The following is a 16977-nucleotide window of genomic DNA, read 5'->3' on the forward strand; positions in this document are numbered from 1 at the left end:
AATCAATGTTGCCATTTATTGGCAATAAAACAGCAAAATCAGCTGCTGTTATTTTTGTGGTCTCAAGCATTTTCTTCAAAAGTTCTTATTTCAGAACCACTTTGCCAATCAGAAACATGACTCTGAAAGACACAAACATTCCTTCCCCCACAACTCCCCTTCCCCCTGCATCCCTGCCCTAGCCCCCTTTTTATTTGGACTGGGAATATTAAATGTGGGTTTTATTGAGGGTGATAGCAGAACTCCTATTGCATCAACAGGCCTAGGATTTTCACCTAACTATCCACCATAGCATATAGTTCAGATTTTATCTGAGTGACTACTGCTTCCACAGAACGGCAATGCAAGTATGTATAACACAACGCTTAGCTTATTTAATACCTCTCCGTGGCTGTGCGCAGAACTTCCACAGATCTGTTTTGCCAGGGCTCGGGACAGGTAAACCCGTAGGTGCCAACAGCACTACTGAGCTCAGCGTGCTGCTCACACTCTGTGAATCGCCTGCAGTTCAGCCTTCTCATGCTAGCTGGAATGCCCATGAGTGCAGGGTGAGAGCATTAGTCTGGTTAACAACCCAAGTAAACCTCTGTCTATTTTTACCCTTTTTCTGACTCTGTCGTAAGTCAATTACAATTTTTTACAAACACACTGTAAAGAACATATTCTACTGGCAACCAAAAGAAAAAGATGAAGCAGCAGCCCTGTGGCAAAAGCAGAGAGTCAGGAGATCTGGATACTTTTCCTGGCTTTGCTTCAGACTTCGTGACTGACCTTGGCAAACCAGATAGAGGCAACTCCCACTCTCTTCTCCGTGCAAAGGGTCCTTACCCAGAGTGAGCAGCTGAGCTACGAGCACGTACTGTCTGAGCATATATGCACACGGATGTATATGTACGCACAGAAATACGGATCATTTGCACAAGAAGCAAGTATTCATATCCAAAATTCCTGTTGTTGACACAGAGGAAGGCATTAGCTTAACTTGAGAGCAAGGAAGGAAGATAAGGCACCATGCAAGTCTACCGGCTTTCTCCTTCTGCAGGTCAGGTGTTCCAGAGCATTTTATAGTCCTGATGATGAAGTAACAGACAAGCAACTTATTTATTGAGTAGTGTTCAAAGGCGGTCTTTCCTCGCTCATGTTTCTAAAAGCAAGAAAAGTATTACCTACATCGTAGGATGGATTTCAAGGCTAAGCTGGTAAATATTTATAAGAGACATAAAGTTTGTAAAATGTTATTGCTAGGCTGCCAGATCCCCAGAGATGCCAAGTTTCTACAAATCCCACCAGATCTAGCGGGTTTTTTTCTACAGAGGTTCACATTTTCTCTGTAAAAAAGAGAAATAGATTTGTTTCTACACCACATATATACTGAATATACACAAGTTACTTCTCTTTCTCATTTTTAATTCATAATTAGATCTACTCATGACTACACCGACTCCTTCCTTGTACACTTAAAAATGATTGTGCAGAGTAACTACTGGATATACGAAGCATGTTTTGATAGCCCAGGCTTCCACCCTCCTCCCCCAAATGAACCAAGCATCAGGTTGGTATGAAAGCACAGTGCTGTCACCGTATGGGCGCCTGACTGCACCAGGTGCGACCTGCTGACACCAGCCTCAGGCCCCACCACGTATGAGCTCCCTTCTTTACCACACACCATCTTCTGGGCTGGCCAAGTCCAAGAAAAGGGAGGACATGCTTTGGCAGAAGATCCGAGGACCGAACCCTGAACACCGCTGTACAGCAGGCACGTTTCTGGACTACACACGCTGGTGTCCCTGCTCCCGGCTGTGAGCGGGCAGCAGGGTCTGTCCCCGCGTCCCTTCTCGGGCTGAGCACTGGCTCCCCAAGCAGGAGATGCTGCCATTTGCGCAGCCGCCCTCCGCGGCTTCATCCCCTCTGCCCCACGGTGCTCCCCAACACCTGAGCTCCCCGCCCCGGCTCACACCGTTTCTCCTCTCACGCCCGGCCCGGCCGCACCGGCAGTCCCGTAGCTCCCCGAGGGCCCGTTTAGGAGACCCCCCCCTCCAGGCCGGGCCGCCCCAGGGAGCGAAGGGCGGGCGAGCCCTGCCTGTGCGGCGCCAGGCCGGGCCCCGGGGACAGGCCGGGCTCCCGCTGACCGATCCCCGGAGGGCGGGGGCCGGGAGGTGGTCGCCATAGGAGGAAGGGTCCGTCCCGGCCCCTCCGCCGGCCCCGGTGGCCACTGCCGCCCCCCGCGGCGCCCCCGCCCCGCCCCACCGCGGCCCCTAGCAACAAGCCGCCGGCGCCAGCCTCCCCGGCACGGCCGGGCGGGGGGCGGGCCCTTCCGGTTCATGTCGGAGCTGGGCTCGGCGCGGAGGAAGCCGGGCGGCCATCTTGGCTCGTCCGGGAGCGGCGGAGGGGCGGGGGGCAGGCAGGCGAGCGTCGGGCGGGCACCCAGCTTCCCCAGCCCGGCCGCGGCCCGCGGGGTGCCGGCCTTCTCGGAGCCTGGGGCGGGCGGGTAGAGGCGGGCCGGGATGCGAGCGGCGGCCCGGTGAAGCGGGGCCGCGGCGGGGGAAGGGGACGGGAGCCCTCTCGGCAGCGGGCCTGCGCTAGCCGCCGTGCCCCGGCTGCGGCGGAGAGTGGCCGGCGAGAGGAGCCGGGCTGCGCGGCGCCCCGCTGCCGCCTCCTCCCCGCCCGCCCGCCTGCCCTGCGTCCCCCCACCCCCCCCTCGGAGCCGCTCCCTCGCCGCCTCCCTTCACCCGGCTCCATCCCTCCCCGCTTGATGAGGCGCCTCCCTCCCCGCTGCTGACCCCCGCGGACCCCGGCCTGGCTGTAGGATGAGCCCGGAGGACTCGGAGGGGGCGAGGCCGCTCCGCTCCCTGAGGGGGATCTAGCTCGGGTGTGGGGCGCCGCCGGAGGGTGGGGGGCACCGACGCGACGCCGCCCCCCGCCAGCCACCTCGTCCTTCATGGTGGCTCCCTGCGACCACCATCTCCGAGCAGACGCGCAGCCCGGCCCGGGGGCCCGTGTGTGTGTGTGTGCGCGCCGCCGTCGCGGGCAGCGCGGCCGCCCGAGTGAAGTAAAATGTCCACTCGGACTCCATTGCCCACGGTGAACGAGCGCGACACCGAGAACGTGAGTACCGCCGGCCGCGGGGGGACCGGCCCGCGCACCCTCCCCCGGCGCCGCTGGCTCTGGGGGCGCCGGCCCGGGGGCAGCGGGCCCCGGCCAGCCGGGCGGGCATCGCCCTGCCGAGGGCTGTCATTAGCCTCTCGCCGCTTGTACTGTTCCCAAATTACCGATTTATTTCAAATGAATTATTTTTTAACTCCCCCACAGCACGGTTTGCCTGTTTAGTAGCATTCGCGGGCATCGCTCCCCCAAACCCGGTGTCCCCCTCTAACGCTTCATCCGAGTATCTCTCGGTGGCGAGGATCGGGTTTGTGATGTTGGTAACGAGGAAGAGAAAGGCTCCGCGGCGGGGAGGGGGGTCCTGGTGGGTTGCTGTCTTCTCCTAATACGCAAACTTAGTGCTAAAAGCAGCCGAATAAATCTCTGGTAAACGGATGGGAATCATTCAGCTTTGGAAGGGGTGAGCTAGGTGACCTAGATAATAGGCCTCTTCCCTGCTTAATTTGCAGGGTTCTCGATGATAATGACGCTGTTAAGACTAGTCACCTGTTCAGATGACATTAAAAGGGTTTCTTTATTGGAATTATCTTCCAGACAAGGGAGCTTGTTCCCCCCCCCCCCCGTTTTTTAATTTTTTCCTTAACAAAGCCAGGGTTTAGGACTTGACATGTTAGTTACAAGATTGAGTCCAACACTGTATCAGTAATCGCACAGGTCGTCTGCTAAAGGAAGAAAGAAAAAAAAAAAAAAGTAGTCCTACCACATGGGCAGATAGCCGCAAATGAAGCTCAGTAGGAGACTCCCTTTCTGCAGATAGGAGCTGTATTTCTTTTAAGACTTACTTGATCCCTGTGTATCCTGTCTAACCATTTCTCTGCATAGGCTCTGACATGTCCCCAAATGATAAACAGAAGGGAGTTGTCACTCACTGTAGTCTAAAATGAGTCGATCGGTGAACTTTGTATTCAGCTTTCTGTAAAGGCTATCTGATATTCTTTAGAAGACAGATGCTAAGCTTGACAGAGGAGGCTTTTTTTTGCGAGGGCTTCTTATGTTTTGGACTGGCATAAAAAGTGGAAACTTTGCTAAGATCAGGAAAAACTGTTGGATTGTTCCAGACCATAAATAGTCCAAGAAAAGTGATGGTAACCCCATTGTTTAAAACAAGACCAGACAAAGCGTTAGAAAACATGCTGCATGGAACAATTACTGCATTACTGGGGATTTAGATTTTATTGGCATAATAGGCACTTCTAACTTCTGTGATCTTTATTTGTTTTAGCACTAGATGCAACCTGCAGGCTAAGGGCTGCATTGAGCAAAAAGCTAGCTAAGCATATTTGGTTGTAAAATCTCGATGAGCTTCCTGCCTTGTGGAAGAAAATAATTAAAATATTATGCGGCCCTTCCTATGCCATGGGGAGAATTGAAGTTGTAGCATACTTTACAAACACTATACAAAGTTTATTCAGATGATTATTTTAGTCTATAAGCAAACCTGACTGAGGTCTTCAAGCTCCACGTATATGTGTGGAGGCCACCCAGTAAATAATTTTAGAAACTGTTCAGATAAATTCTCCAGCGTAATTAATTTAAAATCTACTATGGATAGCTTAACGGTGGACTTAGTACGTGCTCGAGGAAATACATTATTCACAAGCTGTGTGTTGTAGCACTTGAAGTTAGATTTTTACATGTCTTCCACTTAAGGCACCTTGTTCTTACTTCAGAATATTGGTCTAACACTTCTCTTTATTAATCTTCATAATTTAACATATGGGGATTGTCTTGCTTGCAGATTAATTGCCTTAGGTTTAGGTTAAGGCATGTCTTTCAACAGCTGTAATCTGGGCTGGTGACCACAGAAATACCTGCAGGTAGTGATATTGACAGGGAGTGATTAATCCGAGTAATCACCAAATCCATTGAACCAACCTGCTCAGTGCAATACTGTATCCCTCAAGAAGCTGTCTCTGATGTTCTGGCCATCAGCTATCTAGAAATTCACCAAAATGCATTCTTTTCAGCCTTGCTTAAATCTAAATTGAAATCTGGCATTTAGTCTGTCTGAATTACCCCTACCGCTGTGGATGGCAAGTCTCTTTTTTAATACCAAATGTGACGATTTTGATACTTCAACTAACTGTTCTTCCACCCTAAAGCTGGGTGTTGGCAGGTAAATTGAACCTTTGTTTCTCTTTCACGTAAGAGAAGTCTGATTAGTTGATATTCATAGGACTCTTTGAAGCTCAGGTGGGAGGAGGCTTAAGAGGTGCCAAGGTGTTCAGACAGCCTTTGGACCATGGTCATAGACCCCCTTAACGCCTCCTCTCTGCTTGGAAGGTTACCACTGCTGACAGAGGCTTGGCTGGTGTTGAATCTGGTTGAAGCGTGCTGATCATAGCTTATCCGTGCCTATACTTGCAGTTTTGAAAACGAAGTTAGCCTCCAGAATGACAGTGAGCGTAAATTAGCATTGCCTATGCTTGCAGTTAACCACGTTCAACGGTTGGCAACTCCTGTTGAATAGGCAAAGTCTAATTGTCAGTACTTGGTGGTTTTTTTTTTTTTTTAAGGCAGCATATACCACTTCTTATCGAGATGCTTCATGCATGTACTGCTGAAGTGGAAATACTGTCACAGTGACTTTCCCCAAAAGCCACTCACAGCTATCAAGCCTTTAGTGCCTTTGAGATTACAGAATTTGGCTCCATGTCACCTAGTTTTGAGAGGAAAGGCATCCCAGATGATCTGTGATCATAGGAACTTCACACTTGGACAGTTGGAAGCTGGCTGTTGGCCTGCAATGAGCTGGCTTCCCACTGCAAAGGTAGAGCAGCTCATCACTGGCCTTGTCTTGTGCAGTAATGGCTGCCAGCTGCTCAGGGCACAGAAGTGATTGAGAGGATCAGGTCTTTTCTGTTCTACAGAATTATGTCCTGCATGTGGGAGAAAAAGCAATAGAGGCAGCAGAGACCTCCTTCATCCAAAACTGGGAGACAAGGTAGATGCAGATGAAGGGCCTGTAGGTGACAGAAGAATGAGTAAACTTGTTTTACTAGTGATGAGGAGGAAGGGAGAGAAGATGGAGGAGGAAAGAGTGTGGAAACACAATGGGAAAGGAAGGTACGCAGTGGAAAACAAAAGATAAGAGGAGGCACAGAGGAGTGTGCATATGGCAGGATGGAAGTGACAAAGAAATAGGAGCAGAAGAAACACGATTGTGGGGAGTAGGACAAATATTCTTTAAAAGAATTTCCAAAGAGTGGCAAGATGATGGAGAACTGTAGATAGAAACAAGGAAATACAGGTGGTATGGAGGTTGGTAGATACTTTTTGTTTTTAAGACCATGAAGTAGAAAAGAAAAATCTTAGACTAAACAGTTTAATTTGAACCTCTGTGTCCACTGCACAGCTGTATTTCTGGGGGAAGAAAGGTAACTGTTTTGAATGTGTTGGTACTGCAGGCCAATCTGAATTAAAAATTTAAGTAACTTGAGGAAAAGCGAAACTAAAATATACTCTTATCTCCATGACTGTGCCTAATGTGAAAAATTGGCTATTGAAAAATGCCAGCGTGATGGCAACTGTGCTTGTACAAGCCTATACAAAAGGATTCTGTGCAGCAAAAGTATCTCATTTAGTTTTTTTTATTTAAGAAGGTTTAGTAAGGACAGGGTTAGGTTCAAAAATTTTTTAAAATACTGTGAAGGTTAGTGCAGTACCTCTTGATTTATTACCAATTAGCTATGAAATGCATTAGATCACTTGCAGGCAATATGCAAGCTTGCATTATTCTATATATTATTTATCAGTCTTCTCCTATTACAAATAAATCTGTAATCGGAATGCTTTCTTCTGTAGCGTGAAATCCTGGGGTTTTTTTTAAAGAAGGGGGTGAGGAGGGAAGCATGCCTGTGGCCAAGAGTTCTGGTAGATTTTCTTATACAGGGACCATCTACGTTCTTCCATGTTTTTCACCAGTTGTCATAAATTTTCTGGTTTGAATTGAATTAGGTGAAGGTGGCAAAATAACTAGAAATAAAATATGTTTTAGGAATTCATGTGGGATGTATTTTTTAATTCCAAATTTTCACAGAGCAGGAAAATGCTTTTTGTGCATTTCTTACTGCCTGGAATGCCTGATAGGTCTGGTACTGTGTTTGTACTCAAAAAATACCTGATTAGGTTGTGTGACATTGCAAGTCACTGACTGTTAGTATTTTCACATTTTGAAGTGAGAGGTTTCATTCTTCAGCTCTGCTAAACAGCCTGTGCAGTGTTTAATCATTTGATTTCACTGTCAGCTTGAACTGATAGGAGGCTGCTGGGGGCGTCAGCCTGTGGTTTGTGCTGGCACTAATTACTGTGGGGCTGTACAACGAGTCTGGTCAGCTCTCTGATCTGTCTGAAACGAACCTTAAGAAAAGTGGGTTTATCCCCATTCTGTGTGACTGCAAATACTGACAGAGAGGAGAGAATGGAAATGTCCAGTTCAGGTGGGGAAGGCTAGAAATGCTTCTTACTATTTTTGTTTTGGTTTGATTTAAGCCAGTCCATAGCACAGCACCCTAGGGCTACGATAACTTGAGTTGTGCCACAACTACAAACAGAGATACATAACTGCAGCAGTGCACCTTTCACAAATTGTGGTGTTCTGCTCCTGGAAACGAACTTCTTTTTTTTTCTTTTTTACATTATTTCAGTAACTCAGAAAAACTAAGCTACAGGACCTTACTCCAGAAGTAGTTAAAAAGCCAGACTTAGTTCATGCATTTTATTAGCACCACTGAATGTGACTTAAATTGTGGCCTTAGAAGTAGCAGTCTGAAAAACAGAATACAACTACAGAAATTATTGACAGACAATAAACAAGAGGAAATACGGTGTTTAGTACACTAAACTTCATAGACTTCTTCCTAGGCTTTCTTACCCACTCACCTAATATCCTTACCTGCTCGATTCTCCCTTTTAATTCTAGTCAAAAGTCATCTTCGTGTTGATGTAAGCGGACAATTCCTGTTGACTACACGTCTCAGGTGACTCAAGTCAAAGGAATTCTAAGAGTGGAGGTATTTGTCTCTCCATATCTCCATTTCATATGATATATAAGTAGCATGTGTCTGCAACTTCCTCTTCTTCTCAGTCAAGTAATGCTGCCTCACGGATATCAGCAAGATCAAAAATGGAGGTCACTTTTTTTTTTTAGGCTTGTGGCATATCAAGGTTGGCTCTGCTTAGTGTAGAGATCATCTGCCACTAAAAATCTTTAGAATGTATGATGAATAGATGCTTACTGCTCTCAAAACATAAACCTGAAAGGTGCTGAGTACACCTGTGATAACACTCCAGTCAGTCTCCTGGATGAAACCCTTGGGTTAAGAAGAATTCTTGGCCTGTAAAGGAGCAACTTGTTGAGCGCTGTGTGTGTGTGTATATACATATAAACAAAAATTAACTTCTAAATAAAATTTATTCCTGCAGGGTTAAAGCCTAAACAAAGTTTTCGATCTGCAAGCTCAATGTGGTCTTTGAAAACTATCTGGGAGGGGTTTTTTTGTTTAGCATGTAATTACTGACAGTGATGATTCTGGAAACAACTTAGTTGGCAGTATTGTTGATGAAGAATAGAATATGGTTGGCTCTTTAGCTATTATTCCCCAGGCTGATGTCAATAAATATCCATTTTAATCAGCAGTAAAGAAACTTTGGCTGGAAAGATATGACAAATGTCAGATCTTGATAAAGTGAAGCAACAAAAGAGCTTTTAAAAAGCTTTTCTAACTGGTACCAGACTTATCTTTTTGATTATATAAGCAGGATTTCTTCACTGTTGTGTTGTTCAGTGCTAATCATGGAATTACAGATTCACTCTCTTTCATATGCTGTATAGACTATGAACCAAATGATGTCAAATACATCGGCAGAGGCTGTAGTGGTTATACATGGAGAGGACTCCCTGAGCCAGACCCTGTATGCCTGCAAAGGGGAGCATCCTTCCTTCGTTGAAGGCTGTTAGTGCTTTGCTATCGATGCTCTCCCACTCTGATCTTCAGGACAATGGTGCAGTTGTCACTAGCTCTTCCCTCCGCTGGTCTGTGGCCAGAATTGTGAGCATGCAAGTGTTGCTTTAGGTAGCAATGCTCCCTCTGCCAAGTGAAAGTCTCCTGTATGTCAGTCCATACTGTCTGCCTCCATCAGGCTGCCCAGTGTAGGGAGTTGCATTGCTGTGCTTGGTTTGAGCTGTAGCTGCCTTGTCCTGACTGTTACTCCTGGTTTTTTTTCCTTTATTTTGCCCTCCCGCTGAGGTTAGGGAGAATTAGGAATGTGTGTCAAGAGGTATAGCCTGTGTGCTAAAGACTGTATTTACTCTTCAGGTTCTCCCTTTAAACTGGTTGTTTGACAAATATGACCTAATTAAACTAGCCACTTGTTTTCATCAAGTGTCATACCAGTTAAATGAATGAGTACTATGGTAGGCTGAGAATTTTGCAGTGAATTCTTCACCTTTTGACAATGGAAGCATCCAAATTAGTGTTTTCTCTCCTTTACCAGCTATAATGTATTTCTAGAAGGTCTGTTTGTCTCCCTTGCAGAGTTCTGACCCTCTCAGTTGTTCCATTTCATCACAGCACATGTAATGGTAGGGCTGTAGCACACTTCAGTGAATAAATCTGCCTTCATGGACTGACAACTTTAGTGCCACATTGGATAGCATTTTCCTTTGTAGGACAGCGTTTAAAATTTCATGAGATGGAAGCCATGACTGTTCACCCTTAAGACTGATTATGTAGCAAGCTAGTAGTCTAAAACTGCCGTTTAATTATATGTGCTGGAACCAAAGAATTGGTTATGCAAACATCAGCATGGGCATACTGGGTCTGACAAAATCCACCTTGCTCCATGTCCTGATTTGTGCCCTGGTCAGTGGTAAGAGGGCAGTAAAATCAGGACAAGTACAGGATATCTTCACCTGATATCTTCCTGTTTTATAATATAGGGAAATAACGTAATATTTTATAATATATGATGACTTGGGGATTCCCAGAGCAGTAACTGGTATATAGACAATTATGGTTGAGTGTTTGCTGTGACACCTTTTGGTGGTTGCCAGAAATGTAAGTCTGTGTTTTGACTTTCCAGTAGAATTCCTTCGTCAGCAGTCGCAGGATGCCCTGCTGTGCTGTTTCACAGATATATCTGCGCAATAAGACGCTACCTCTGTGAATATCCTTAGGGCTAACCTTTTTTTCTCTTACACTGAGTAGTACTCGGCAGTCTGTATGTTCTTAAAGATGTTAATGATAAATGGGAAATAAAATACAACACATTGTTAGGAAGGGCTGCAGTGGAATTTGTCTTCACATGTTTCATTTAAAATATTTTTGTGTTTTAAAAACTATATGTTTCCTGATAAGTTTTTCTATAAATAAGAGTGTTGGTGGGGAGTGCGCAGCCAGAAATTACCATGTATTTATATGTTGCGTGCCCAAGTTAGGGTAATGAAGCAATTAAGTGTCTCAGATGTTCATCATGTCCTGGAATGTTTAGATTATTAACATTGTAAGGGATAGGCTTTAAGTACAGTTTTTTCTTATTGTAATTAAAAATGCTGAATCGAATGAGGCTATCATGATCGTTACTGGTCTGACAGCTTTCCAAGAAATTCTATAATATCACTTCATAGTATTTCATACAAAGATGAGGTAACAGCTAAGGTAATAAACATTCCTAGAGACTTTTGTAAGATTACATTTTATTAGTTCATTTGGCTGATGAGAAGGTAGTTTTCACTGTTGTATAAAATAAATACTTTTTTTTTAAAAAAATGTTGATACTGTTTGTCCTCCCTGTTTTAGAAAGAAAGCTTCCTACTTACTGTAAATAAACATGGATTTTTGCAGGTCTTGGGCATTCTAATTTCTTAATGTTTTTCAGCTCTTCTAATGGATGTCAGATTCTGTCTCTTCCAGGTTTTTCCCAGCTGTTGGCACCTTCTTAAGCAGTATAAGAACTTTGATACTAGTTATCCTCTGCTCTGTGTGTTTCTGATGCTCTGAATGTTAAAATGTGTTTCTGATATCTCTAATCATACAGATACTGGACAAAGCTAACATCTACCAAAAAGATTTCAGTTATCGGCACCTTCATACTTCATTTGCTTTTTACTTTCTTTTCTTTTCTTTTTCTTTCTCTTCATGCTAATCATTATCTGGCTATGAAAGGATGTCGGCTCATCATTGGGGGAAGGCTTTTGCGAAAAGGTGGGTTTTGTGTTGTGTTCCAAATATAGTTGGTCTTAGGCTCAGTCCCTCCCTTGCTGTAAGGTCTCTCACAAATTGAGATGTTTTACTCAGTTTCCTTCTGGGTTGAGTAATACCAGGGTGGGGCTGGGGGGAGGAGGAGAATGCTTTTTTTTTTTTTTTTTTTTTTTTTTTAAATGAGAGAGGTTGTCTTGTTGGCTTGAAAGTATGTTTTTTTAGGGAACCCTCCTACTATGTGCAAAAAACCCCCCCTTTAAAGTATTTAAAAGATTTTTGAAATGGAACCTGATGCATGCCAAGACATGGAAGAAAGTGCTGTCTTGTCATGAGTGGATTTCAGGAGACTCTTCTTTTAAAAGAGATGGTGACTGGCTAGCCTGAAACTGCACAAAAGTACCTAGTCTCCTTGCTTCAGTTACCCATCTGCAGTATAATGGTCTGTCTTTGCATGAAGACGGTTATTTTGGGAATCCCTCGGCCACGGTGAGTGTCATGAACGAGTGTTACCCTTACACAGAATGCGTGTCCAGGAGATACAGCTCACCTACCACAATGTATGAAAACTTACTACAAATAAACGTGTGCTTGTTTTAAATCTTACGTTTTAAGACAAACCCCTTTCTTATTGAAGCCATATAAATGCGGACCTGGGAAAGAAGCCTGAAATTGAACAGAATCTTTTGGGGTCACGGGGTGAGAGAGGCAAAATCTGTGGAGTTGAGGGTCTGCTTGGGAAAAGACAAATGACCTGCATCTCAATTTAGAGATGCTATTACTATTTCTCCGGGCTGAGATTGGAGCTGTTAATCTGTTTGCTGAGGAAAGTACCCTGGGAAGTAGCTGAGTACAGCCAAATGCTATACAAGCCAATGCATGACTTGAACTTTTCCTAGACCATCTATATTTTTGCTTTTTTGCCTACTCCATTTAGCTTCCCATCTACCTATCATGGCTTCTTGAAAATGATTGGGGTGGGAGAAACACTTTTACTCAATTTTGAGTTTACGCCTTTTAGTACTGTATGCTACCAAGCCCTCTTCTTCCTTCATTTCCATAAGCAAAAGAAAATCCATGTTGCAACTGGGAAGCTGTTTTCTGCAGCTTTTAGAAAGCTTGTGTTCTGTTCAATATAATAATCTTGTATTTGATGGAGGAAGGACTTGCTGATAGAGTTCCTTATGTGAAGTGAAATAAAGTCCAAATTAGATATGGATGCAAATGGACAGATTTCTACAGAGTGAAACATGGCTATGAGCAAGTCAGTTGGAGAGAACTGAACTGCTTAGAAACACACAGCTTGATATTCAGAAACCACAGCTGAAAAAGGTCATATTCTTGAAAAGACATAATCTGGGTTAGTGTGGAAATGCAAACCTCCATTCAAGGAGATTTGTGTTAAATTTATCAATGCTAGTCCAAATAAGTTCACAGCTGTTTATTCCTCCCTTTAAGTGCAAAGCTAGAAGGCATGAAAAAAGTCATTCCTCAACACAGGACAGTGAAGCTCTCAAGATACATTAACTGTGGTGGTTTACTATGTGGAATAGAATTTGTTAGTATAACAGAATCTTTCTTTTACCTAATATTGCTTATATAAAAGTAGGATATGAGTAAGAGCAGTTCTGAATAACCTGTACACAGGTTCTCTGGTTTGGGAATACGTGGTACGTGATGCCCATATCTCAACTGCCTCATAAGCTATCTCAGGTCTAACACAGTTTATTAGTTCAAGCATAGGACAGCACAGGTGCAGATACTCTGATTTTAGTCAGCTGTGTGGTTCAAAAGCAAGCTACTTGTTGAATCTGTCTGCTGGAGAGCCTAAGCTAATAAGCCCTGCTTGGAGGCAGGCTGGCTCTTGCTGAAGCCAGCTTGTGCACCGGTGCCATGTGCCCAAGGGCTATGCCCAAAGGCTAAGCCTATGAAGGGCTATAGTCTAAATAGTTCTGATACGCTTCTTTTTCCGAGGTAGGTTATCAACTCATTGTAGTGCAATGTAAGTAGTACAGCTCTATTCCTGGGAAGCTGTACTTGAACTAAAAGTGAGCCTTCCTCTAATATATCCAAGAAATATCCTCGTGGCCCTCTACACAACATCCCAATCCCTGATCACTGGGGGTAGCAATGTAGGAGGATGTTAGCATCTAGCATCAGCAGTTGCTGCTTTTTTCTAGCTGGTGTGAATAACTTGACACTAGGAGGTACCAAAGGAGCTGACAGAGAAGTTCTCTGCATTGTGTGCTGCAAGGTTTCTTGGAAGTCAAAGTTTAGGGAACTGTAGAGGATTGGCATTGCTGTGCCAGTAAATAAGATGGCCTGAACAACCAGCACCAGCCTGGCATTAAGGATGTGCAAAATAGCGAAATTGTTGATACAGGATTTCACTGGCTTTAGTAGTTCCTTCAGCTGGGCAACTGCTCTTGTCCTTCCTCTCCTTGAGAATTATTGTTTGATAAACACTTATCCAGTTGTTATAGGTCTCGAGATATTATTGGGAACAATGAATTGTTATCAAGCATTGAATTTTTCCTGGATCTTGTTATGGGTTTGCTTCTTGTTCCTGTGCCAGTTATTAGTGGTTTGAAAGAAATGTATACTACTGCTCCTGAAAACTAGGATAACGATTGCTGGAATATTTAAATAGGGCAGGATGGACCAATCATCGGGAACACGTAATAACCTGCATGTAAGGAAACTCCGCATTTCACTTCAGTGAAATGTGAGATCATGCATGTAAGGAACCAGAAGCCATTATGTGTGGTAAGGGAATGGGAAGCAATAATTCTTAAAAAGAGTTGGGGTCAGTGTTGGGTGGTCAGATACAGATGGTCTTCTGCCAAGAAGGCTAGTTCTGTCCATGTAAAATCAGTGGAGTGTTGAACAGAAGATGCAGTGTCTGTATTTAGTCCTACTGCATCTACTGTTGGTATGGCATGTCCAGTTCTAGCATGAGCCCTACAAAAAGATGTTGGAAAAATAGGAGAGGGTTCTGAAAAGAACTACAAGAAATGTCTCCTTTAATCATTCTTAGAACAGCCTGTTTAGAGAGCTCAATATATGTATATAAAACTTATTAAAGTGAAGGGGTAACGTGATCTTAGTAATTAAGTACCTATATGGGAAGTATAAATCTGGTGACAATTCAGTAGCCAGGCATTAAGGAGAAGCTAAAGCCAGATTGATACTAAAACATTCTATGCACCACAGTGTGTGTGTGTGTGTGTGGTTGGTTTTTTTTTTTTTTAAATAGTAACTATTGAAACAATTTTCCAAGAGTTGCCGTAGACTTCTATCAGTAGTATTTCTTAAATGAAATGAATGTGTTTTTAAAAATAATTTGATCACAGCTGTTGCACTCAAATTAACAAACCAAGGAACTTAAGATGCCAGGGTATATGGTCACAAGGTTACATCAGGTTATTAAATAGAGTGTGAAACTTGCCAAGTGTCATGCAAGCATGGATTTGTTCATTTGTGCCTGTACCATGGTTGTTAGCTCTTGAGTTACGATCTCACATCCTTATGCTACAGTGATTTTCAGACTGAGTGTTGCTGCATGCCTGATTTTTGGTTGTCCCCACTGGGTTTCAGCAAGAGTAGTAGTAGTAAAAGAGCAAGATCTGGGATTTCTGGGATGACTGTGAATTTAGCATGCCATCTTCTGTGTAGCCAGACGTTTGCTCCACGTTTGCAGACTACTGAGCATTTATAACTAATACTTTAATTAGTGAAGTTGGTGTATAGACCCCAACCATGAGTTGAGAACTAAGGGACATGAGGGGACCTGCTCTTTCATAGGCTATTGGGAAGTGAAAAAATACTTTACTGTTATCTTAACCATGTGATCTAATGAAAAAAGACTATTATAGGTATGATATATACCCATTCATTTTTACAATTAATAGCTGTTCAGGCAGACCAAATGAAAGGAGCTTAACAGATTGCACACAGTATTTCAGATCTCTGTAACTGGTGCCTAGCCTATTAATATCTGAGGTTTCTATACATTAGGTAAGTTTTCTTCCCTTGTTCTGGAGGCCGTCCTGGGTATTTTCAGTCATGAGGTTTTGTAGGAACAGGAGTCTAGTACAAGAGAAAAAAAACCCCTTTTATTATTTTGTCAGTTGTATTAAACTGTCCAGTAAGGGTGAACGTTTTACTGTGTGTGCTTTTGGAAAAGCTTTGTTTGTGTCTCCTTTCCAAAGGCTTTCCTGCTCTAGTTAGGCACAGTAGTGCAAACGGGAAATAATACTAAACACCTCCATGTTCCATAACTGATTCTGCAGTCCACGTAAGTTACTTAAAAATGCTCAACTATTGCTGCAGTTCAGGTGATGTTCCACTTGGTCTTTACCAGGTGATTAAATGGATATTGTGCTATGAACTGGGAACCTCTTTATTGTCCCCATCAGAGCGAAGTTCAGCATGAATCTGAAGTTTGAGTTGGATCCTTTGAAGGTTTCTTCAGAGGAGTTGCTAATGTTCTTGAATGTTAAATGCTTCTAATCATTGATGTGTTTTGTCTTTTATTTCTCAGCCTTATCTGTGTATGTTTTCATTGCAGCACACGTCCCATGGAGACGGACGGCAGGAAGTTTCCTCTCGAACTGGGCGCTCTGGAGCTCGCTGCAGGAACTCTATAGCTTCCTGCGCAGATGAGCAGCCGCATATTGGAAATTACAGACTCCTTAAAACGATTGGAAAGGGGAATTTTGCAAAAGTAAAACTGGCAAGGCACATCCTAACTGGCAGAGAGGTAAAGTGGTACGGGTGTAAACAGTAGCGAATTGCAGTAGGTGTGAAGGTTCTCTTAGAATAGCATCATCTAAGTCTGTGAACATTTAGCACTTTTTACTAGAGATATTGCCACTGATGTAGAAAAAAATAGAAGTGGAAAACTGTATTTTTTTTGCTAATGATTACAAAACAATTTCTCTTGAAAATGGTGTCTTAAATTTTTATTTTCGACAAGACCCTGTCCAACTGAATTGTGTTTAAGTTTGCTATTAGAATTCTCTGCTAAATCCTCCATGCCCAAAAAAGGGCTCAGTATGTAGCAATTAAGTAAGCTTGCTGGAAAGACTGCCTCTTGGTGTCTCTATACTGCACAGTGCAGGGCTGTATTGGAGGGGAGGTCAGGAATGAGAACTAATACATCTCCTTGATTATGGTCTGAGTAGCCCAAACGCAGTATTTTCTTGCCAAAGCAATGTATCTCCCAGGAGTTCTGCTAGTGTCTGCAGTGCTGGGCAGCCTTGGGAAGACGCTCCAGCTTGTTCAGAGGTGGTTTGTGTGTCTTGCTTCATGTTGTGTGGTGTAGACAAGCTTTCTCTTATATCTCTTCATAGTGTGTAACTCAGCTCCGTAATTAGTTTCTGCATGCTATTGCAATGTAATTAATAACTTGCACTTAATGATGGTTCTGATTTGGTGGGCTGTAGTCCTGTTTGCTTGTTACAAGAAGGTGTTTCTTGGTGCTGTTTTATTAATAGCAACCCTACGTACTGAAAGAGGGAGAAACACCTTGTTGACCTTTTCTTGCCAAACCTGTCTAATGAAGTAAATGTTTTTGATACCGGCAAGGACTTCTAAAGAAAGCGATGTGACTGAC

The 16977-nt window shown here is 43.8% G+C and overlaps 1 protein-coding gene across 12 annotated transcripts in view; it reads left to right on the forward strand.

Moving 5' to 3' along the window:
• The first annotated feature begins 2366 nt into the window (after positions 1 to 2366).
• Positions 2367 to 16977, forward strand: part of MARK3 (microtubule affinity regulating kinase 3) — a 65346-nt gene continuing 50735 nt past the window's right edge. For 8 of the 12 annotated variants that reach the window (XM_075503649.1, XM_075503651.1, XM_075503653.1 and 5 more), the window contains exons 1-3: positions 2367 to 3105; positions 11328 to 11366; positions 15931 to 16122. In XM_075503649.1, the coding sequence (XP_075359764.1) occupies positions 3055 to 3105; positions 11328 to 11366; positions 15931 to 16122 (282 nt within the window). In that variant the 5' untranslated portion in view covers positions 2367 to 3054. The remainder of the gene's footprint in view (positions 3106 to 11327; positions 11367 to 15930; positions 16123 to 16977) is intronic. The other 4 variants (XM_075503650.1, XM_075503657.1, XM_075503661.1 and 1 more) reach the window with 1 other exon arrangement.

This window comes from Mycteria americana, chromosome 5, assembly GCF_035582795.1.
Source record: "Mycteria americana isolate JAX WOST 10 ecotype Jacksonville Zoo and Gardens chromosome 5, USCA_MyAme_1.0, whole genome shotgun sequence".
NCBI lineage: Eukaryota > Metazoa > Chordata > Aves > Ciconiiformes > Ciconiidae > Mycteria > Mycteria americana.